Source organism: Trachypithecus francoisi, unplaced genomic scaffold, assembly GCF_009764315.1.
Source record: "Trachypithecus francoisi isolate TF-2019V2 unplaced genomic scaffold, Tfra_2.0 Contig01579, whole genome shotgun sequence".
NCBI lineage: Eukaryota > Metazoa > Chordata > Mammalia > Primates > Cercopithecidae > Trachypithecus > Trachypithecus francoisi.
In genome coordinates, this window is record NW_022681442.1 from 8709251 (window position 1) to 8727484 (window position 18234).

At 43.2% G+C, this 18234-nt stretch overlaps 1 protein-coding gene across 1 annotated transcript; it reads left to right on the plus strand.

Annotated features, from left to right (window-relative positions):
• Positions 1–3806: 3806 nt before the first annotated feature.
• CUNH10orf120 (chromosome unknown C10orf120 homolog) lies at positions 3807–5614 on the plus strand. The gene is made up of 3 exons (XM_033180318.1): positions 3807–4039; positions 4251–4326; positions 4838–5614. Exons 1-3 carry the CDS (start codon positions 3864–3866, stop codon positions 5591–5593), a joined length of 1008 nt encoding a protein of 335 aa, XP_033036209.1. The 5' UTR covers positions 3807–3863; the 3' UTR covers positions 5594–5614.
• Positions 5615–18234: the final 12620 nt, after the last annotated feature.

Consider the following 18234-nt stretch of genomic DNA (forward strand, 5'->3'; position numbering starts at 1 on the left):
CAAAGCCAATTGCCTTGCATTATGTGGATGAGCCTCACGAAGGCCTGAATTGAACAAAATACTGCCTTTTCCTGAGCAAGAAGCAATTCTGCCATCAGATGGCCTTTGGACTTGAACTGCAACACTGACTTCTTCCTGGGCCTCTAGCCTGCCAGTCTACCCTGCAGATTTTGCACTTACTAGCCTCTATAATCATGTGAACCAATTCCCTAAAATAAATAATAAGTAATAAATCTCTCATATGAGAGAATTGGATCTTTATATATATATATATATATGTGTGTATATATATGTGTATATATATTTGCATATATGTGTGTATGTGTGTGTGTACACACACACAAATTGTATTGCCTTTTCTCTGGAGAACCCTGATACGATACGTAAAAGTGTTTACAAATATTAAGAATAAATGAAATACGTATAAAAGGTAAAGGGTGCAAGACAAAGAAATAAAGTAAACATGAAGTAAAAGATAAAAGACAGATGTGAAAGGCAGTTCAAGAGACTTTGAAAATGAACCAGGAGATGAGACTGATGCCTATGAATACAAGTCAGGACAAAACCAGGTAAAATTCAAGAATAAAACCTAATGTAAAAACAATTGAGGGGAAATATCTGTAAAAGAAAACAAAAGCAAAAAGCCTGGGAAAGACAATGAGAGAAAGAGAAGGAGAGAAGGAAGTGAGCTAAAAGCAGTAGTTTGTGGAACCAGGTGTGAGAAAACCGGACTTGCCCATAGTGTAGAGCCTTGTTGCTGTGGTGACACCCCGCCCAGGTGTATCCTGTTGCAGGAAGTCAGGGACCCCAAACGGAGGGACCAGCTGAAGCCGTGGTGGAAGAACATAAATTGTGAAGATTTCATGGACGTTTATCACTTCCCCAATCAATACCCTTGAGATTTCCTATGCCTGTTTTTACTTTAATCTCTTAATCCCATCGTCGTCGTAAGCTGAAGAGGATGTATGTTGCCTCAGGACCCTGTGATCATTGCGTTAACTGCACAAATTGTTTGTAGAGCATGTGTGTTCGAACAATATGAAATCTGGGCACCTTGAGAAAAGAACAGGATAACAGCAAAGTTCAGGGAACAAGGGAGATAAGACTTTAAACTCTGACTGCTGGTGAGCCGGACGGAACAGAGCCATATTTCTCTTCTTTCAAAAGCAAATAGGAGAAATATTGCTAAATTTTTTTTCTCAGCAAGGAACATCCCTGAGAAAGAGACTGTGCCCTGAGGGTAGGTCTATAAACGGTCCTCTTGGAGGCGGCTGTCTTTTACGGTGGAAGCTGAAGGGATGAAATAAGTCCCAGTCTCCTGTAGTGCTCCCAGGCTTTTTAGGCAAGGAAATTCCCACCTTATAAATTTTGGTCAGACAGGTTGTCTGCTCTCAAACTCTGTCTCCTGATAAGATGTTATCAATGACAATGCGTGCCCAAAACTTCATTAGAAATTTTAATTTCGCCCCATCCTGTGGTCCTGTGATCCCACCCTGCCTCCACTTGTTTTGTGATATGCTATTACCTTGTGAAGCTTGTGATCTCTGTGACCCACACCCTATTCGTACACTCCCTCCCCTTTTGAAAATTGCTAATAAAAACTTGCTGGTTTTACTGCTCAGGAAGCATCACAGAACCTGCCAACATGTGATGTCTCCCCCGGACACCCAGTTTTAAAATTTCTCTCTTTCATACTCTTTCCCTTTATTTCTCAAACCAGCCGAGATGCTTAGAGAAATAGAAAAGAGCCCAAGTTAAATATCGGGGGTGGGGTTTCCCCTGATAGTATCCTTTCTCACCCTCCTTTTCTCTGAAGTCTGGAGGAGCTGCACCCTGACAACGGCACCTTTACCTGCCTGTACCTGCTGTGGCAGGGCCATAACTTTTCCATCTAAATATCTGGAGTTGACCAGGCTGCTGATGCACCAGCAGCCCTGGAATATCCCCACAAGCCCATAGCCTGAAGTAACCTTAGTGTCACTGTGTATTTCCTTTTGGTCTTTTTTTCCTCTTGCATATTTGTATTTTTACAGCATCCAAATTATATCCTATATAAGTTTTATATTCTGCCTATTTTTACATCCCATTATGTCATATTATTGCAAATTTTTTAAAGACTCAATTTTTAATGGGTACACGATATTCCATCAATTGGAGTCCAACAATCCCATCAATTGTTCCACAAATATTTGTTGAGTGCATATGATGTGCCAGGTGTTGTATGGCTTGTTCAAGGTCACTCTTAATTAGCAGTTGAGTGTGGGACATATGGGAAAGCCAATGAATGCACTCCAAAAGGCATTTTCTTCACTACTCAGAGGCCGTCTACTGATTTCCAGGCTCACAAATGGTCCAAGTAACTGAATTTGCCTGTGTCGACTGGAAAAGTACCTTCATATTTTAGCACCTACATGGGTCTGAGCACTGGCCCAACTCACAAATATCCACTGTGGATTTCTGGTAAGGCAAAGGAATTTTAGGACCTGTATTTGTCAGAGATAACATGGCAATCTTTTTCCATGATCTGCTTCTTTACTTTTTAAATTTACGTTTTCAAATACCTAATACATTCATGTGGTTCTACATTCAAGATGATATAGTCATGAAATGGCTCATTTCCACCACTTCATCTGCTGAATACCTACTGTTTCATTAGTTTTTTGTGTATTATTCTGAAGTTTCCTTATGCAAATACAAATGCATACATGCTTATTTTTTCCCTCCCCAACACATAAAACTATTCTAGAATGTATATATGTTATCATCTTGCTTTTTGCATTTAATTATGCTTCTTGGAATTATTTCCATATAAGTAAAGGTCTTCCTTCCTTGATCATTTTGACTCCTATAGTCGTATACTCCTATGCTACTCCATTGTATGGCTAACTAGAATTCTCTGTCCAATTACTGGCTAATGGGTATTTGAGTTTGCCATGAGGTTTGTCACCTCAAACAAGGTCGCACTGACCAACCTTGTGCATAATTTATTTTGTACCACATAACTGGCAAATACATTTATAATTTTGATACATATTGCCAAATTACCTTCCATAGAGTTTTGGCAATATCCATTCCCACAAGTGCCATTCTTAACCACACCTTTGAACAGGGACTCAGGACAATTGTTTATTGAGTTAGCAAACTGAACATCTGCCCTACACCATGCCCTCTGCTGACAACCACGCCCCAAAGAAGAATAAGATGCTGTTGGTACCTTCTTTCAGTAGAGGGAGAGACAGACCAAGAAATCTCACTTACCAGGCAAGTCGGTATGTGAGAAAGCACCATAGCATCATGCAGAAAGTGCTATGAGAACATGGACAAAGGGCAATTTATTCTGCAAGGAGACATTCAGAGGAAGCAACAATTAAGCTGGGTCTTGAGAGACAAGCAAGTTGCCAAGGATAAGAGAGGTATTCAACACATGAGGGGACTGTGAACAATAGCTTAGATGCTTGTTTTGAGAATGATGGATAGTGTGGCGTTGATCAAGCATGAGGAGCTAAGGCTGAAGAGACAAGCGAAAGCCAGTGAGAGAGACCTTAGTTGACTGAGTCTTCCTCTTGTGAAAACTGAGCAGTCTTGTGGGTTTGTCAGTGGCAGTGACATGGTCAGATTGCCTCCCAGCCACATTTTCTATCCGTTCTCTTCCTCTGGACTCCAACACACCAGGAGCCTGGCAGTGTGTCTCCATTTCACCCCAGGGAATCATTCAGTGTCTTAAACTCAGACCTCACAATAGCCCCCAGGTAAGCCAGTTATGATGCAAGAAATGTTTGTGACTTACCCTCGGGCCCTCATCACATTGTCTTAGAAACAAACTCCAGGCATGAACACCTCCCGTCCTAGCTTATTGGCGGAGTATGATCAGAGAACAGAAGAATGACTGTCAGAGGATTGAAAAACAGAGGGCTAGTGACACAATGGCCCAAGAAAGGAAGAATGAAAAGCCAGTCAGAATATTTAATACCAGCTACTCCTTTCAGGACCAAGCCCCAGTGTGTTGCCAAGAGGATCTGAGTTCTGCCTCACCGTTGGGGTGAGTCTGACTTGCACTTTAGTCTGTCCATGTCAGAAAGAGGCCAAATGGAGAAGCCTACCCAGTGGTTACAGAAACCCCTGCTCATGGCGGCTTCAGCCTGACTAGTGCAGAATAACACTTTCTGAGCCTTCCTACTCCAGGAGGGAAAAGTAGGAAGGACTTTTCCAGAATTCTGATAATTCTGATACTCCTGCTTCTCTTCTTGCAGGACATGGAGCAAATTCTACAGATCAGACCCACGGATTGCCCTCGGGAAATACTCCCCCTTGGAAAAAGAGATCCTAGTAAGTGTCCAGCAACTTTCACACAGAGGGGCCGCACTGAAGCCAGCCAGTTTAGCTAGGGGGAGCCAAAGATTCAGAAACCACCAGTAACAGAGCCGCCCCTCCAACAGTCGACTTGTATTGGCTGAATATGTTAGTGGCTTCCACACTTGCACAGCAAAATACCCTTACCGACAAGTCCCACTTACAAACATAAGTAATAACAGATGATGAAAACAGTTATTTCTTCAGCTCTTACCTTGCACTGGTCACTTTCATAAATGTTGTCTTGTCGAGGCTTTACCAAGACCCTGTAAAGTCAATAAAATTATTCTGAATTCATTGTAGGTCAGAGGAGAGTCAGGATTTGAACCCAAGGTTATCTGACCCCAAAGGTTCACCTGTTTTCCACTACAGAGGGGCTCAAACACTTTCCACAACGGAGGGGGAACCAGTCATTAGCAAATTGTTTCTGTGGGTGCCACCTGCCCCTGCGCTCTTGAGATTTTAATAATCCTTTCTGCATTGTCAGCATCTAGGTGGCCTTCACACCATAGCAGCAAGAAGGCTTTTGGCTCACAAGCACGAGGAAGAATGCCAAATGCTCAAGGAACTACAGTTGCTGTCTCCGGACTACAAACGGGCAATGGAGTATAAAAAGGAACATTCCTTACCTTGCGCTATTTGTGCACCCCTAGGAAAAATATGGACAGCAAAGGTGATTGTGCCCCTAGAGGCATTTAAAATGCCACAACGAGAGCAGGTGAATGTCAGTAAGCACATAGAGAGAATGAGGCTTGCTCGGGCTCTGGGAAATCATCAGCGTTTACCCTACATTGAAAGGTTTACACGCTCCTCATTTCTGTCTGGGGTGGACCTGGGTCCAATGGCAAAAAATAAGGCCAGACAAAAGGAGGACAACTATGACACCCATAATTATGATGATGCTAGCCAAGATGAGAAAGAGGTGGCAGAGGTAAAAAACACAAAAAGACGAGAAATAAAAATGAATGTCGTTTTCAAGTCAAAAGAACCAAAAAAATGTTTGACATACCATGGAAATGATCGCAAATCTTTCCTTCCCACAAAGAAACCGGAACGGTCCATCACAGGCCTAACGAACCGAAATCTTTTCTGCATATCAGAATTCCCTGGTGACTTAATGCTAATGAATCAGGATTTTATATCACGGAGAGACCACTTCAGTGATGTGGTCAAGACCTACAAGCTGGAAGAAGAGAGTATCTGGAAAGAGCGCATGCGTAAAGCAACTCCTTATCATTATTAAAGTTTTATTTATTGCCCAGGGTAACCACGTGTCCTGGTCCTTATTATTCCTGCCAGCTGTGCCCCAGGCTCCTTGCCACCCCATCTTATATTGGGACTTTGGCTTCCCCTGCCCAGTCTCCAGGAGGGCCTCAAGGTAAGACCTACCTGCTGAGGCTTCCTGACCTCAGGCAACTTTTGGCTGTTGCTCCCACCCTCAGCAACAGCCCAGGCCTTCTCCTAACCTACTCCCATTGAGGTGAGTGTCTGTTATCTATTTCCATGAAACAAATCACCCCCAAATTTAGTAGCTTAAAACAACAATCATTAATTTTACTTGTAATTTTGTGGGTTAGCAATTTAAGCTGGGCTCAGCTGGGTGCCTCTCTTGAGCTCATCTGGGTTCCTCATGTGTCTGTAGTTAACTGCAGGTAAATTAGTTGGCTCTCCTTCTGGGAACTGACAGCTGTCAACTGGGTCCATGGGGGTGACTGGGCCACATTTTTCCTTCCTCCAGCAGGCTAGCCCAGGCTTGTTCACAGGGTCATTGTGGGGTCCAAGAGGGTGAGTGGAAGTTCGCAAGGCCTCTTAAGATCAAGGCTCATAACTGGCACACTGTCACTTTTGCCACATTTCTGTTGTCCGAAGCAAGACCTGAGACCAGCCTAGATGCAAGAGTGGGTAAATGAACTTTATCTCTTGATGAGAGACCACATTGCAAAAGGCATGAAGACAAAGAAGTGGGAATATTTGGAACCATTATACAGTCAATAGCAGAGTCCCTGGAGCTGGGAACAGCCTGTAGTACAACTGAAGAAAAGAACGCTATGCCCACATCTAAAAGTTGGAGGTCTATTTCATGCTCTCCACTTCCTGCCCAGGCATACAGCTTCTGCCTTGGAAGGTAGAGCCAGCCCTTCCCAGCCTTATTTCTTTGCTACCCTTGTCTTCAATGCAGCCAGGCAGTCCACACCTTCCTCATCAAGTTAAGTGCAGTCGCAAGGCAGGCACGGCTGTAGCATGCACAATTCCTTTGGGCATGTCAGGAGCAGGTACCAAATGTCTCTGAGGTCACTATTGCTACTCCTATCAAGGCTTTGCCTGTGCCCCAATGTGGCAGATATAGTAGACAACAACTCGGGCAGTCAGACTTTACCAAGATGGAGCTCTTATTTCTTACAATGCTTGGCCATCAACAAGGAGGATGGCTCAGAAAAGGGCTGACCCTTCCAAGTTTGCTACAAAATATGAAAATGGGTTCTCATGGGAGGAAAGAATTGGAAGCCAGGAGTTTTCTAGCCTCTTCCCTGTACACTGCCTCCTCTAAACATACACACGCACATAGATACTGCCATGGAATCTTGCTTATTGTGTAGTTCTCATGACAAGTTTCCAGTTTTCACCAATGACCCTCACACCTGCTCTGAGCCACACTCACAACCAGCCACCAACTCATAGCCATTCTGTCAGACTTTCATGGCTAGCACAGACTTCATCAAAGTCAAAGCACACATGGCCTGTATAGAACCTGGATGTGTCAGTCCAATCTCCTTCCCTCCTTTCCCAGTAATCAAGAGAGAAGACAGCTGGCCATTGTCCATGACCTCGGGGAACTGTTTCAAATTGTAGGCTTGCTCACAGGCCATTTTCTTGATGCTGAGCTACTCAGTGAAAAACTGAAGTGCCCATTAATCAGTGGGCCATGGGAGTTGGGGAACAACCAGACCCTGGGCTGCACAGAGACATGAACCCTCAGCCTCTTAAGTATCTTATGGGTCAGACTCGAGTTCTAGGTGTAAATATGAGGTGAAGCATTTTTAGACATCTAGAAGAAATGAGGAATTTTTTTTCCCCAAATGACAGAAGTCTTGTTGCCAAAAAAGGGGGTCCTGATCCAGACACCAAGAGAGGGTCTTGGATCTCGTGTAGGAAGAAATTCAAGGTGAGTCACAGAAAGCACTGAGAAGAGATAGTTTATTGAAAGCTGCTCAGTTCCAGAGTAGGGTGTCCTCAGAAAGCAAGCAGAGGAATGCATCATCTTTAAGCTTTTCTTATACAAGGGTCTTATCTATGTAAAAGCTAAGCTATGACAATGTGAGGGTGGGCCGACAGCGTGACAAGATGTATTACTTTGTTGATGAAAAAAAGTTATTTTTGGTATTTTAGTGTGTAGGTACATCAAAGCATGTCTAGAATCATCTTAAAAGCATATATTATTATGTGATATCGGGACATTTGGACATTTCATTGTAGTAGGAGTTTCTCCTTACAAGCATTATTAATCTGTTTCCTCAGCCATAAACATTTCATGACCATGGGTCATGACTGGCAAGGAATGTGCCTTGCTAGTTTTAAGATGGAGCTGATTTTAAAATGGTGTCACTCTGTTTCCCTAACAATCTCACCCTGAGTTCAAGCCAGCACCTTCACCGTTTGAGACACATGATGCACTTACTCACCGTCTGCATCTGAAGCATACAGGGATTCCTCGGTTAATCACACTGTGTCCTCAGCAATTCCTCACAGAGTTGGCAAGACACTGAACTTGTCCACAGGGACTTACAACTGCCTGAGGCAAGGTCAGGTTCCTTTCTAGCTCCCTCTTGCCAGTGGATTTTCCACAATCGGCCTTTTCAAAGCCACAGCTCCCCTCCAAGCGGAGGGAATGTCATTAGCAGGAGACTTCACCCTTTCTCATTTTTCAGGACAACTCCATTGGCCACAGCTCCAAGTTAAGAGCATTTTGAAGTATTGTGTCAGCAGCTGCTGTGGCCAAGACAGTGACTCTGGGCAGTGTAGCATTGTCCCCAAATATCAGTGGATTCTGATTAAAGAATCAGCATGAATCAAAGAAATGGGTTAACTTTTCAGCTGAGGCAGAGTCAGAAATTGGAGGTGGAGATGAGGAAAACATTATTTCCAATGTTGAGATAACCTCTTAAATATGTATAAAATAGTGAATACCAAAGCATCCTCTGAAAACTCAAGCCAGTTTGAAAAAACTGAAAATGATTTATCTGGACCCTAAAAATTTCTTAGGATCAGCTACATGATGTGGTATAAAGTTCGCTAAATGAGAAATAAGGAGATCAGTGCTCTCCCTATAGCTCTGTTCCCAACCAGCTGTGTGACAGGGGTAATCCACCAGGCACTCTGTGACTCAACTTCCCCATCAGTTAAACGAGTGCATTGAACTAAATGGTCAGCAAGGCTCAGGCCTATCATTCATTTAATTAGCTGCATTCAATGGAGTTGGGAGTTGACTCAATAGTTGCCGACTCCTCACCATCTGCTTAGTGTGGACAGTTACGACCTAAGTATTGTGTTACAAGAAGGCCAGATGGTGCTGGCATAGAGATATTTTCACTGACCCACATTCTCTGAGATGCGGAAATCACCTCTGAGAACAAATTCAACCCTTTGGAAAGAGAAGAGGTCAACAGAATGCCAAGATACTGCCTTACTGGCCATTGTCAATAGCAAACTTGTTGATAAGTGTGATATTAATTGCAGTAAACATTAATTACCTGGAGCCATTCAGAATATGCCCACAGTTTACCATGTATGGTAACTGTATGCCATCTTTCAGGAAGTCTACATGAAAATAAATGTAGATTCGGATTTGAATTTTTGAAGGTTTTAGAAAATGCCCTGGATTAAGTACTTATTTATCTTAACCACCACTTACCTGAGTTTCATAAATACATCCAGATGATAATATTTGATGAAGAGATAAGTGACCACAAGGCCCTATGAGAGTCTTATGCTCAGTAGATTATGCTAACGGTGATGACGAATTTAGAAAGTCTTTGACATAAGCACTGGACACAAAAGAGAGCTCTGGTAATGAGTTGCTTAATCTGAAATTTCTAACAATCCCTGTTCCCTGAGAATGCTGATTAACAAAGAAGCCTTACAGAACAAGTGATCAATTAAATTTTTACCAGAAGTTTATTATTGGGTTACACAGACGAAAGCAAAATATAAATAGGCTGGGCATGGTACCTCACACCTGTAATCTCAGCAATTTGGGAGGCTGAGGCGGGTGGATCACTTGAAGCCTGAAGTTCGAGACCAGCCTGGTCAACATGGTGAAAACCCATCGCTACTAAAAATACAAAAATTATCCGGTGTGGTGACATGTCTGTAATCCCAGCTACTTGGGAGGCTGAGGCAAGAGAATCACTTGAATTTGGGAGGTGAAGGTTGCAGTGAGCCAAAATTGTGCCACTGCCCTCCAGCCTGGGCAACAGAGCGAGACTCTGTCTCAAAAAACAAAAAGATAGATATTTTGGAGGAAAAGAAACTGATAGAAGATTTTCATATAAGCTGAAAGTAGTCATTATTGAACAAGTCAGAACTTCTTTGAACTTCCTTTTACTTATAAATTGACATTGGTTTTATTTAGAATTGCTTTTGTAAATAGATGCCATCATTTTTTCCATTCCTAGAGGCTATATAGCTTTTAATGTGGTCTCATCCCTGACTCACAAGGGCCCTGTGAAATCAGGCAGGGCTCTTCTATGATGATGGTGTCAGAAGTGGGTGACTAAATTGGGGTCAAACAAGCTAAAGAAGGCTGAGTGTGGTGGCTCACGCCTATAATCCCAGAACTTTGGGGTGCTGAGGCAGGTGGATCACTTAAGGTCAGGAGTTCAAGACTAGCCCAGCCAACATGGTGAAACCCCAATTCTACGAAAAAAAAAAAAAAATTAGCCAGGCATGGTGGTGCACGCCTGTAATCCCAGTTACTCGGGAGGCTGAGGTAGGAGAATAGCTTGAACCAAGGAGGCAGAGGTTGCAGTGAACTGAGATTACACCACTGCACTCCAGCCAGGGTGACAGAGCAGGGCTCCATCTCAAAACAAAAACAAAAGCAAACAAAAACAAGCTGGAGGATCCGGGGGTAAAACATCTGGCCAACAATTTGGATATGACCAGACATTTACCTCCATTTCCTGAAGAGACACTGCACTTGTTCTATGATTCATCCCTAAATCGAATCCATTGTCCTCTTCAGGGATCCCATAGCAACTTGACTCTGCTCCTTCCCTCTCACTGCCTGGCTTCCTCCTTCCACATACCATCTGTCTCAGGTATAACCCACTGGATGACAATCCATTTCTGTAGCCAGTGCATAAGCCCAATTTAATCATTCTAGTGTCCCTAGTACCTAACATACTATATGTACTTCAATAAATGATTTTAAAATCATAATGAGGCAACATTTATATTCCTTAAGAGCTGGCACCGAAATTTATATTAAGGCAAATAGTTTTTCTTGGGGAAAAATACCTTACAGTTTCTTTGGGGCTGGAAGGGGATACTTGAGAAGCCTCGTAACAATGAAAGAATGGTTAGCCTCTTTGCTTGAGGAAATGAGAGGAATTTTGTTTTTCTCTTGGAAAGACAACGAAGAAGGGAGGAAGAGGAGAGAGCCGCTAGTGAGATGTACCCCACTGCATGGGGATGAAGGGCTTGTAAAACTCCATGTATCAAGGAGGCTGTGGGCTTTGGAGACAAGAAGTACCTAACATGTTGTTGTAAGTTGTTTGCTATGCAGAGCTCTACAGATTCCTCCCTGAGACCCTCATCATCAGAAAAGCCCATTAAATTCGTGACTATGTTGTATGAATGAGCTTCAGGGACTGTGTTTGTGAATTGAGGACAGGGTTGAGTTTTGTATCAGGCAGAGAGTTCAGAAGAGAGACAGCATGTGTGGAAATGGTGTCCTACAGCCTCCTGGCAGTTTGCAGAAATCCCAAAGAAGGCTTTGAACTTCAACCAGAGGGAAATTGAGAAGTGGAGCCTGCCTCATCTAGAGCCTAAGAAGCCAGTGAACTCAAGCTCGATTTGGGGTTACCGACTGAATGAATGAGTAAGTGAATGAAAAATATAGGTGCTTAGAAATATAGGCAGCTTGAATATTGGGTTTGCCATACTTTATCTCAGTCACCCAGCTATTTGCTCTAGTCAGTTGACCATGAACACAGAACAAGATCACCATATTATACTATTTTCAGAGATGGTTCCCTCTGTAGAAGAATTGGTTCTAAGTCCACCTTGGCCTGGTCAGGATGGGTTTCTCACCTGGTCTTGGAGAGCAGCCCTGGTGGCATTGGAATGAGCTACTGTTTGCCCTGCACATGGACCACTTTACACTGAGAATGCACTGCACAGTGTTAAGAAACTGGAAGGCTTTAAACTTAAACTTGACCACTTTGGAGTTGACAGAATAGTAATCAAAGTAGTTAGAAAATAAAATTAATATGAACGAGGTGGCTTCTGCTCTGGGGCATGGGAACATCTAAATTAAAAGTGTATGAGTGAGTCAGGGTGGGGCACAGCAGTCGTGTCTATTCGTAATGCTGTCACCAAAACCTTGACAATGTAAGAGATAAAAGGGAGCACTCAGGGCTGCCCGTAGACAATGTAGTTTGGGACTAGATGCCTTGGACTGTAAGGAGCAATAGATTAAGCAAAGGAGAACCTCTTAAGTTCCCCAAATCCAGAGCTGCATGAAAAAGGAAAAAGAATGATTTCTTGTGATGAATTTATGAGCAACACTCTACATACTACACACAAGATATTTTATAGGAAAGGAGATTATGAGGAAGTTGAGTGCCTAGTTTTCCTCTTTTATCTCTTTCCTGGATTTTTAATAAGTGTTTCTTTTTTAAATGCTGTATCAGTTTTAATTTGACTATAGCGGAATCAATTGGCATTCATCAGGTCTCATACAATTTTTTCAACCAGTAATAATTGAATGGATGCATTGGATTCCTGTTGGATCATGCAGTGATGCTACCCCTGAACTTCAAATAGAAGTTGAAAAATGGTAGGTGGTTTTTATTTAATTTAAAAGCTAAGTTGTAGCTTTGTTGGTAAATGGAGATTTTATCTATTCACTGCCCATTTATGTTTTGGAAATTACTGGGAGCCAGTGAACAGTAATTGCCTTAAACATTCACAGGGGATTGTAATTAATACTTACGCTCTTATTACCAAAATGTCTAGGGAGTGACAAGACGTAGGATGCCTAGAGGATCTTATGTAATTTGGTAGAAAGAAAATTTCATATGAGAAGAGGAAAGGAGGAAGCAGAAAAGCATTGGTGGTCTTTGGAACACTTTCCTTCCTGGATGAGATTACCCTCTAACCCCTTCTGACCCCAGGCCCAGGGATCCCAAATATGAAGTTATCTTTGAAGATGGGAGGGAGTCTGTGTTTTCTGTAAACTTCTGCTTTTCTCAGATTACTACTCTGGTCAAAACCTTTCATGGTTTCCTATCAAGCTTAGCCATGCATAAACATCTATGCCTCAATGTCAAATCTACCGGCAATCCATCCAGTAAGCATCCTGTCAACACCTACCATGAGCTCAGATGTTGGAGGGGTTATATAAACCCTGGCTGAATCATCTAGGACATCGATCGCAACATCTCTGAGCTTCGAGTTCCTCTCCCACAAATGGATTCAGAACAGTACCTGCCTAATGGAGCTCCTGGACATGTTAAATGTGAGGTATTAGACAGTAATTCTCAACCGGGGTAATTTTGTCCCTCAGGAGGTATTTGTCAACGTCTGGAGATATTTTTGGTTGTCACAACTGGCATCTAGTGGAGGGTAGAGATGCTGCTAAACATCCTGCAATTCACAGCACAGCCCCATGACAAAGAATGACCTGACCAAAATGCCAATAGTGCTGAGGTTAAGAAACCCTGATTCAGAACGAGGCCCAGAACATGATAACAGCTCAATATTAGCATTGATATAGATAGATACCTGTATATCTATATAGCGATATATGGGTGTGTGAATATATATACACCTTGTTAAGGGTAGAGTCCAGACTGTATATATACTTATATATGGGTATATACAACCCATATGTACTTACATAGGGGTATATACACACCCATGTCCACCTCTATATGGATATATATATAGAGAGAGAGAGCCTGGACTCTACCCTCAACAAGCTTATAAATAGTTGAAGAATGAGACATATACTCATAAATGATGAAAATGGGTGCCCCACCTAGCCAACCTTATCTCCTCTGTGCCATAAATCTCCAGTCTCAGCAAACAAGCCTTCAGCGTGTCCTAAAATAGAGTGCTGAGACGTCACCAAGAGCCTGGATGTAGCGGCAGCAGACATGGGTGGGAATAGCTGCTTCATTATCGGGTGAGCTGTGGGATCTCAGCCAAGTTTCCAGGCAGTGCTCAGCTTCATGTTCCCCATCTGTGAGTAGAGGCAGTAATAGTGTCTACCTCATAGGGAGTTGGAGGATTAAATGAGAAAATTTATGAGAAAGATTAAGAACAGCTAATTGAGCATGAGGCTTAGTGAGTACTTCATAGTTACTTCATATTAGCTAAGAGTTTATAATATCTGAATCTCTGTTATTATCATTGGCTCCAAGCTGCCTCACTTCCTGCCTGTCCCGCAGGCTCTGGCCAAGGCTACAGCTAGGCAGCCATTTCTCTCCATCCAAACTACCACCATCTTTCACCTGGACTAATGCAGGAGGCTCTTCAAAGGACCCTCTTACAACTCACAATCCACCCAGCAGCCAGAGTGATATTTTAAAAACACATCATGTTACTTCCTTGTTTAAAACTTTATGTGTTGAATTGTGTCCCCCTTCCCGCAAAAGATATGTTGAAGTTCTAATTCCAGTACTTCAGAATGTGACCTTTTTTGGAAATAGGGTTTCTACAAAGGTAGTTAAATTAAAACAAAGTTGGGAGGATGGGACCTAATCCAATATAACTGGTGTGCTTGTAACAAGGGGAAATTTGGACACAGACCCTTGTGGGGGAAGAGGATATGAAGAAACATGGGGATGAGATGGCCATCTACAAGTCAAGGAACACCAGAGGCTACCAGAAGGTGGGACAACAGCCTGAAACACGTTCTTTTCTAGCACCATCAGAGGAAGTGTGGCCCTGTTGACAGCTTGCTGTTGGACTTCTAGCCTCTGGAACTGTGAGAGAAGTTGCTGTTGTTCTAAACCATCCAGCTGGTGGTGCTCTGTTACAGCAGGAAACAAATGTAAAACCCTTCCATGCTTCCTCTTGCACTTAAACAGGATCCAAGATTCTAACTGTGGCCTACGAAACCTCCCCCGGTCTGGTCCCTGGTCCTTTCTCTGCTGTCACCTCTTTCTCTCCCCCCACCTTCACTCACTTCAGCCCCACTGAACCTCTTTGAGCACCCAGAACAAGCCCAGCTTGCTCTTGCTAAAGATCCTCTGCTCTTGCAGGAATGCTCTTTCTGCAGATAGCTGGCTCCACATTTTGGCTGAAATGTCACCCCTCCAGAGACAAAGGTTACTGAATGCTTAATATATCTGGGCTTCATCAGTACAACACAACAAATGGTCTTTGCTGAGCTTCCCTCACCCACAGATGATTGCCAAGGTCAACAATATGTCCCCAAAAGGCAGAATATTTGATGGGCAAAGACAGTTTCCTCATTCCTCTGCTGGATTCACTTTTCCATTGGTCATGTTCAGTTTATCATCACTCTCTCATTTTTATTTCTTCTCATTTCCTACTGGATACCTGAAGTATTCAGTAAAGATAAGATTAAAACCTCAAGTTCAAGAGCAATATGGTGGGGGGGAAAGCTGGCCAGGCAGAAATGACAGGTGACACTGTAGATAGTTTCTGGAATGACTGCTCCTTGGGGCCCCACAAACCTCCCTCTGAAACCTGAGCCCAGCGCTGCCTGCGTGGGCAGCCTCACATTTGTGCTCTATGAGTCTGCCCTGCTGGTGATCAGCCACCCAGCCACAGGTGGATGCTCGACCCAATTCACACAAATCAGTCTCTCCCTGGAAATTTCCAGACAGAAATCAGAGGCGCAGGTGAATCTTTGCTGTCACTTTGAACTATGAATAATGGTATGGCTTGAATCTGTGTCCCCTCGCAAAAATTCGTGTCGAATTGTACCCCCCATTTCCCCAATGTTGGAGGTGGGGCCTGGTCGGAGGTGTTTGGATGATAGGGGAGGATTTCTCAAGAATGGTTTAGCACCATCCCCTTGGTGCTGTTCTCATGACAGTGAGTGAGTTCTCTTGAGATCTGGTCATTTAAAAGTGTGTGGCACCCGCCACCCCCTGCCTCTCTCTTGCTGCTGCTTTGGCCCTGTGAAGTATCTGCTCCCCCTTTGCCTTCTGCCATGATTAGAAGCTTCCTGAGGCCTCTCTGGAAGCTCAGCAGATCCCAGTGCCATGTTTCCTGTACAGCCTGTGGAACTGTGAGCCAACTAAACCTCTTTTCTTTATAAGTTACCCAGTCTCAGGTATTTCTTCGTAGCAATGTGAGAATGGACTAACACAAACAGATACACTTGGGAGGTGAGCTGTGAGGCAGCCGTCCTCTACAACAAGCACAGAGAAGAGGACGTTGCCAGGCTGGAGGGGAGGAGAGAGCGAAACACAAGGGTCAGGCGAGGTGGCATCAAAAACAGAGAGGTGAGGGCAGCTTCCCAAATTGCTTCCCTGTCACCACTGCCCCTTCAGTTCTGAGACTTACTCCTGAATCCTTCAATAAATTTCCTCATTTTTTGCTTGATCTACCTAAAGTGTATTTCTGTTACTTGCAACAAAAGTGACATTCACTAAGGTAATAGCAAGTGATTCTTCTCAGCATTTAGTCAACCTGGAAGAAGCAGGCAAATGGAGGTAGATAAATAGATATATTAACAGATTGACTTACATGGAAATATAGATATAGGAACAAATGTCGGTTGTGCTTCTTGCTGGTGTCATTATCCCTTTTTGGAAGAGCATGATAAGAAGTAGTAAATCAGGCTGGGCATGGTGGCTCATGCCTGTAATCCCAGCACTTTGGGAGGCCAAGGTGGGCAGATCACCTGAGGTCAGAAGTTCGAGACCAGCCTGGCCAACATGATGAAACCCTGTCTCTACTAAAAATGCAAAAATTATCCAGGTGTGGTGGCAGGTGCCTGTAATCCCAGCAACTTGGGAGGCTGAGGCAGGAGAATTGCTTGAATCCAGGAGATAAAGGTTGCAGTGAGCCAAGATCATGCCACTGCACTCTAGCCTGGGGGACAGAGTGAGGCTCCATCTCAAAAAAATAAATAAATAAATAAATAAACAAAGAAGAAGTACTGAATCAGATTGGCCAGCCAATCAGTTGGGTCCCTAACTGCTATAGTTTGGATGTGTATTCCCTCTAAATCCTACACTGAAATGTAATCCCCAGTGTTTAAGGTGTAGCCTGCTGGGAGGTGATTGGATCATGGGGGTGGATTTCTCATGAATGCTTTAGCACCATCTCCTTGGTGCTGTCTTTACAATAGTGAGTGAGTTCTCGCAAGATGTGGTTGTTTAAAAGTGTGTGGCACCTCCTCCCCAACTCTCTCTGTCTCTTGCTCCTGCTTTGCCATGTAAAGTGCCTGTTCCCCCGTTGCCTTCCGCTTTGATTGGAAGCCTCCTGAGGCCTCCTAAGAAGCAGATGCTGTTATGCTTCCTGTATAGCCTGCAGAACCATGAGTCAATTAAATCTCTTTTCTTATAAATTACCCGGTCTCAAGTATTTCTTTATAAGAATGCAAGAATGGCCCAACACATGAACCCAGCTATATTATAGTATAGTAATAGCCATTAAGTCAGTTCACTAAAACACTGAACTTCCATCTCGTTAGGAAAGGATGTCTTCCCAGAAGGCCATGGATATTTTTCAATAGAAAATGGTTCCAGGAGCCTTCAAAGATGTCAAGTTAACCAAAGAGCAATTGGAGAAGGGCACCAGCCTACAAGTGAGGAGTGAAAAGTTTAGATCCCACCTCAAACATCCAAGATAGCATTTGAAGTCAACTTTCCAAAGAGTATTTAACTGATTCTCATCCATAAATATTATGGAAAGTTTCATTTTATACATAGCAGGAACTTAAGCATCATTTGTAGGCCAACTACTGTCATGAGCGAGGCAGAACTACTGGTTTTATGGAGAGTTGGCTATACGTATGGTCATGCACATTTGAGCTATAATTGGAGAGGTTTTATTCCTTAATCTCTACATTTCACAGAAAAACCTTAGCTGGGTATATTCGTAGAGATACACATGTCTGTTCAAAATGTTATGTGACAGCTGAAAACAACATAGGTAACTGAAGGGTGGTGATCACACAAACAAGGTGGGCTTTTTGTTTTACTCCATGCAGAGGTTTGTAAGGGACCCAGTCCCATATGTAGTCTAATGTGTTTTTGACCAGTAGAATATATATATTATATATTCCTTATAGTATATAGTTCATATACTACTCACTTTGCATAAATACACTAGAAAATGCCACAGGGCTTATAATAAGATCAACAGAGAGAAAGATGGCTTCTCAGAGATACACGCTTCTATATCAAGAAGATAGGAACGATAAAGAAAGTTATCACATATGATCTTCTAACCCCAAAGATGTGGTTGTACAGAAATGCTGGGACAGAACCCATATCTTTTTCTGGAAGGGTCACAGGGTCACACTCCCTCTCCCTCACCCAAAGCTGGTCCAGGAGAACTGTGACTCAATCTTATTTCTGCAGTCCCAGGTGTAGCCTCTGCCCAACATATGCAGAGCCAGGCTCGGGCTGAGCAGGGGAGCATCAGCAGGTGCCTCTTCCCCCCATCTACCTA

Excerpts from the sequence above, each read along its gene's own strand:
- CUNH10orf120 (XM_033180318.1), top strand. The coding sequence starts at position 3,864 with ATGATCAGAGAACAGAAGAATGACTGTCAGAGGATTGAAAAACAGAGG. Across the intron at positions 4,040-4,250 it reads AGTTCTGCCTCACCGTTGGG|GACATGGAGCAAATTCTACA; the intron begins GTGAGTCTGACT and ends CTCTTCTTGCAG. Across the intron at positions 4,327-4,837 it reads CCTTGGAAAAAGAGATCCTA|CATCTAGGTGGCCTTCACAC; the intron begins GTAAGTGTCCAG and ends CTGCATTGTCAG.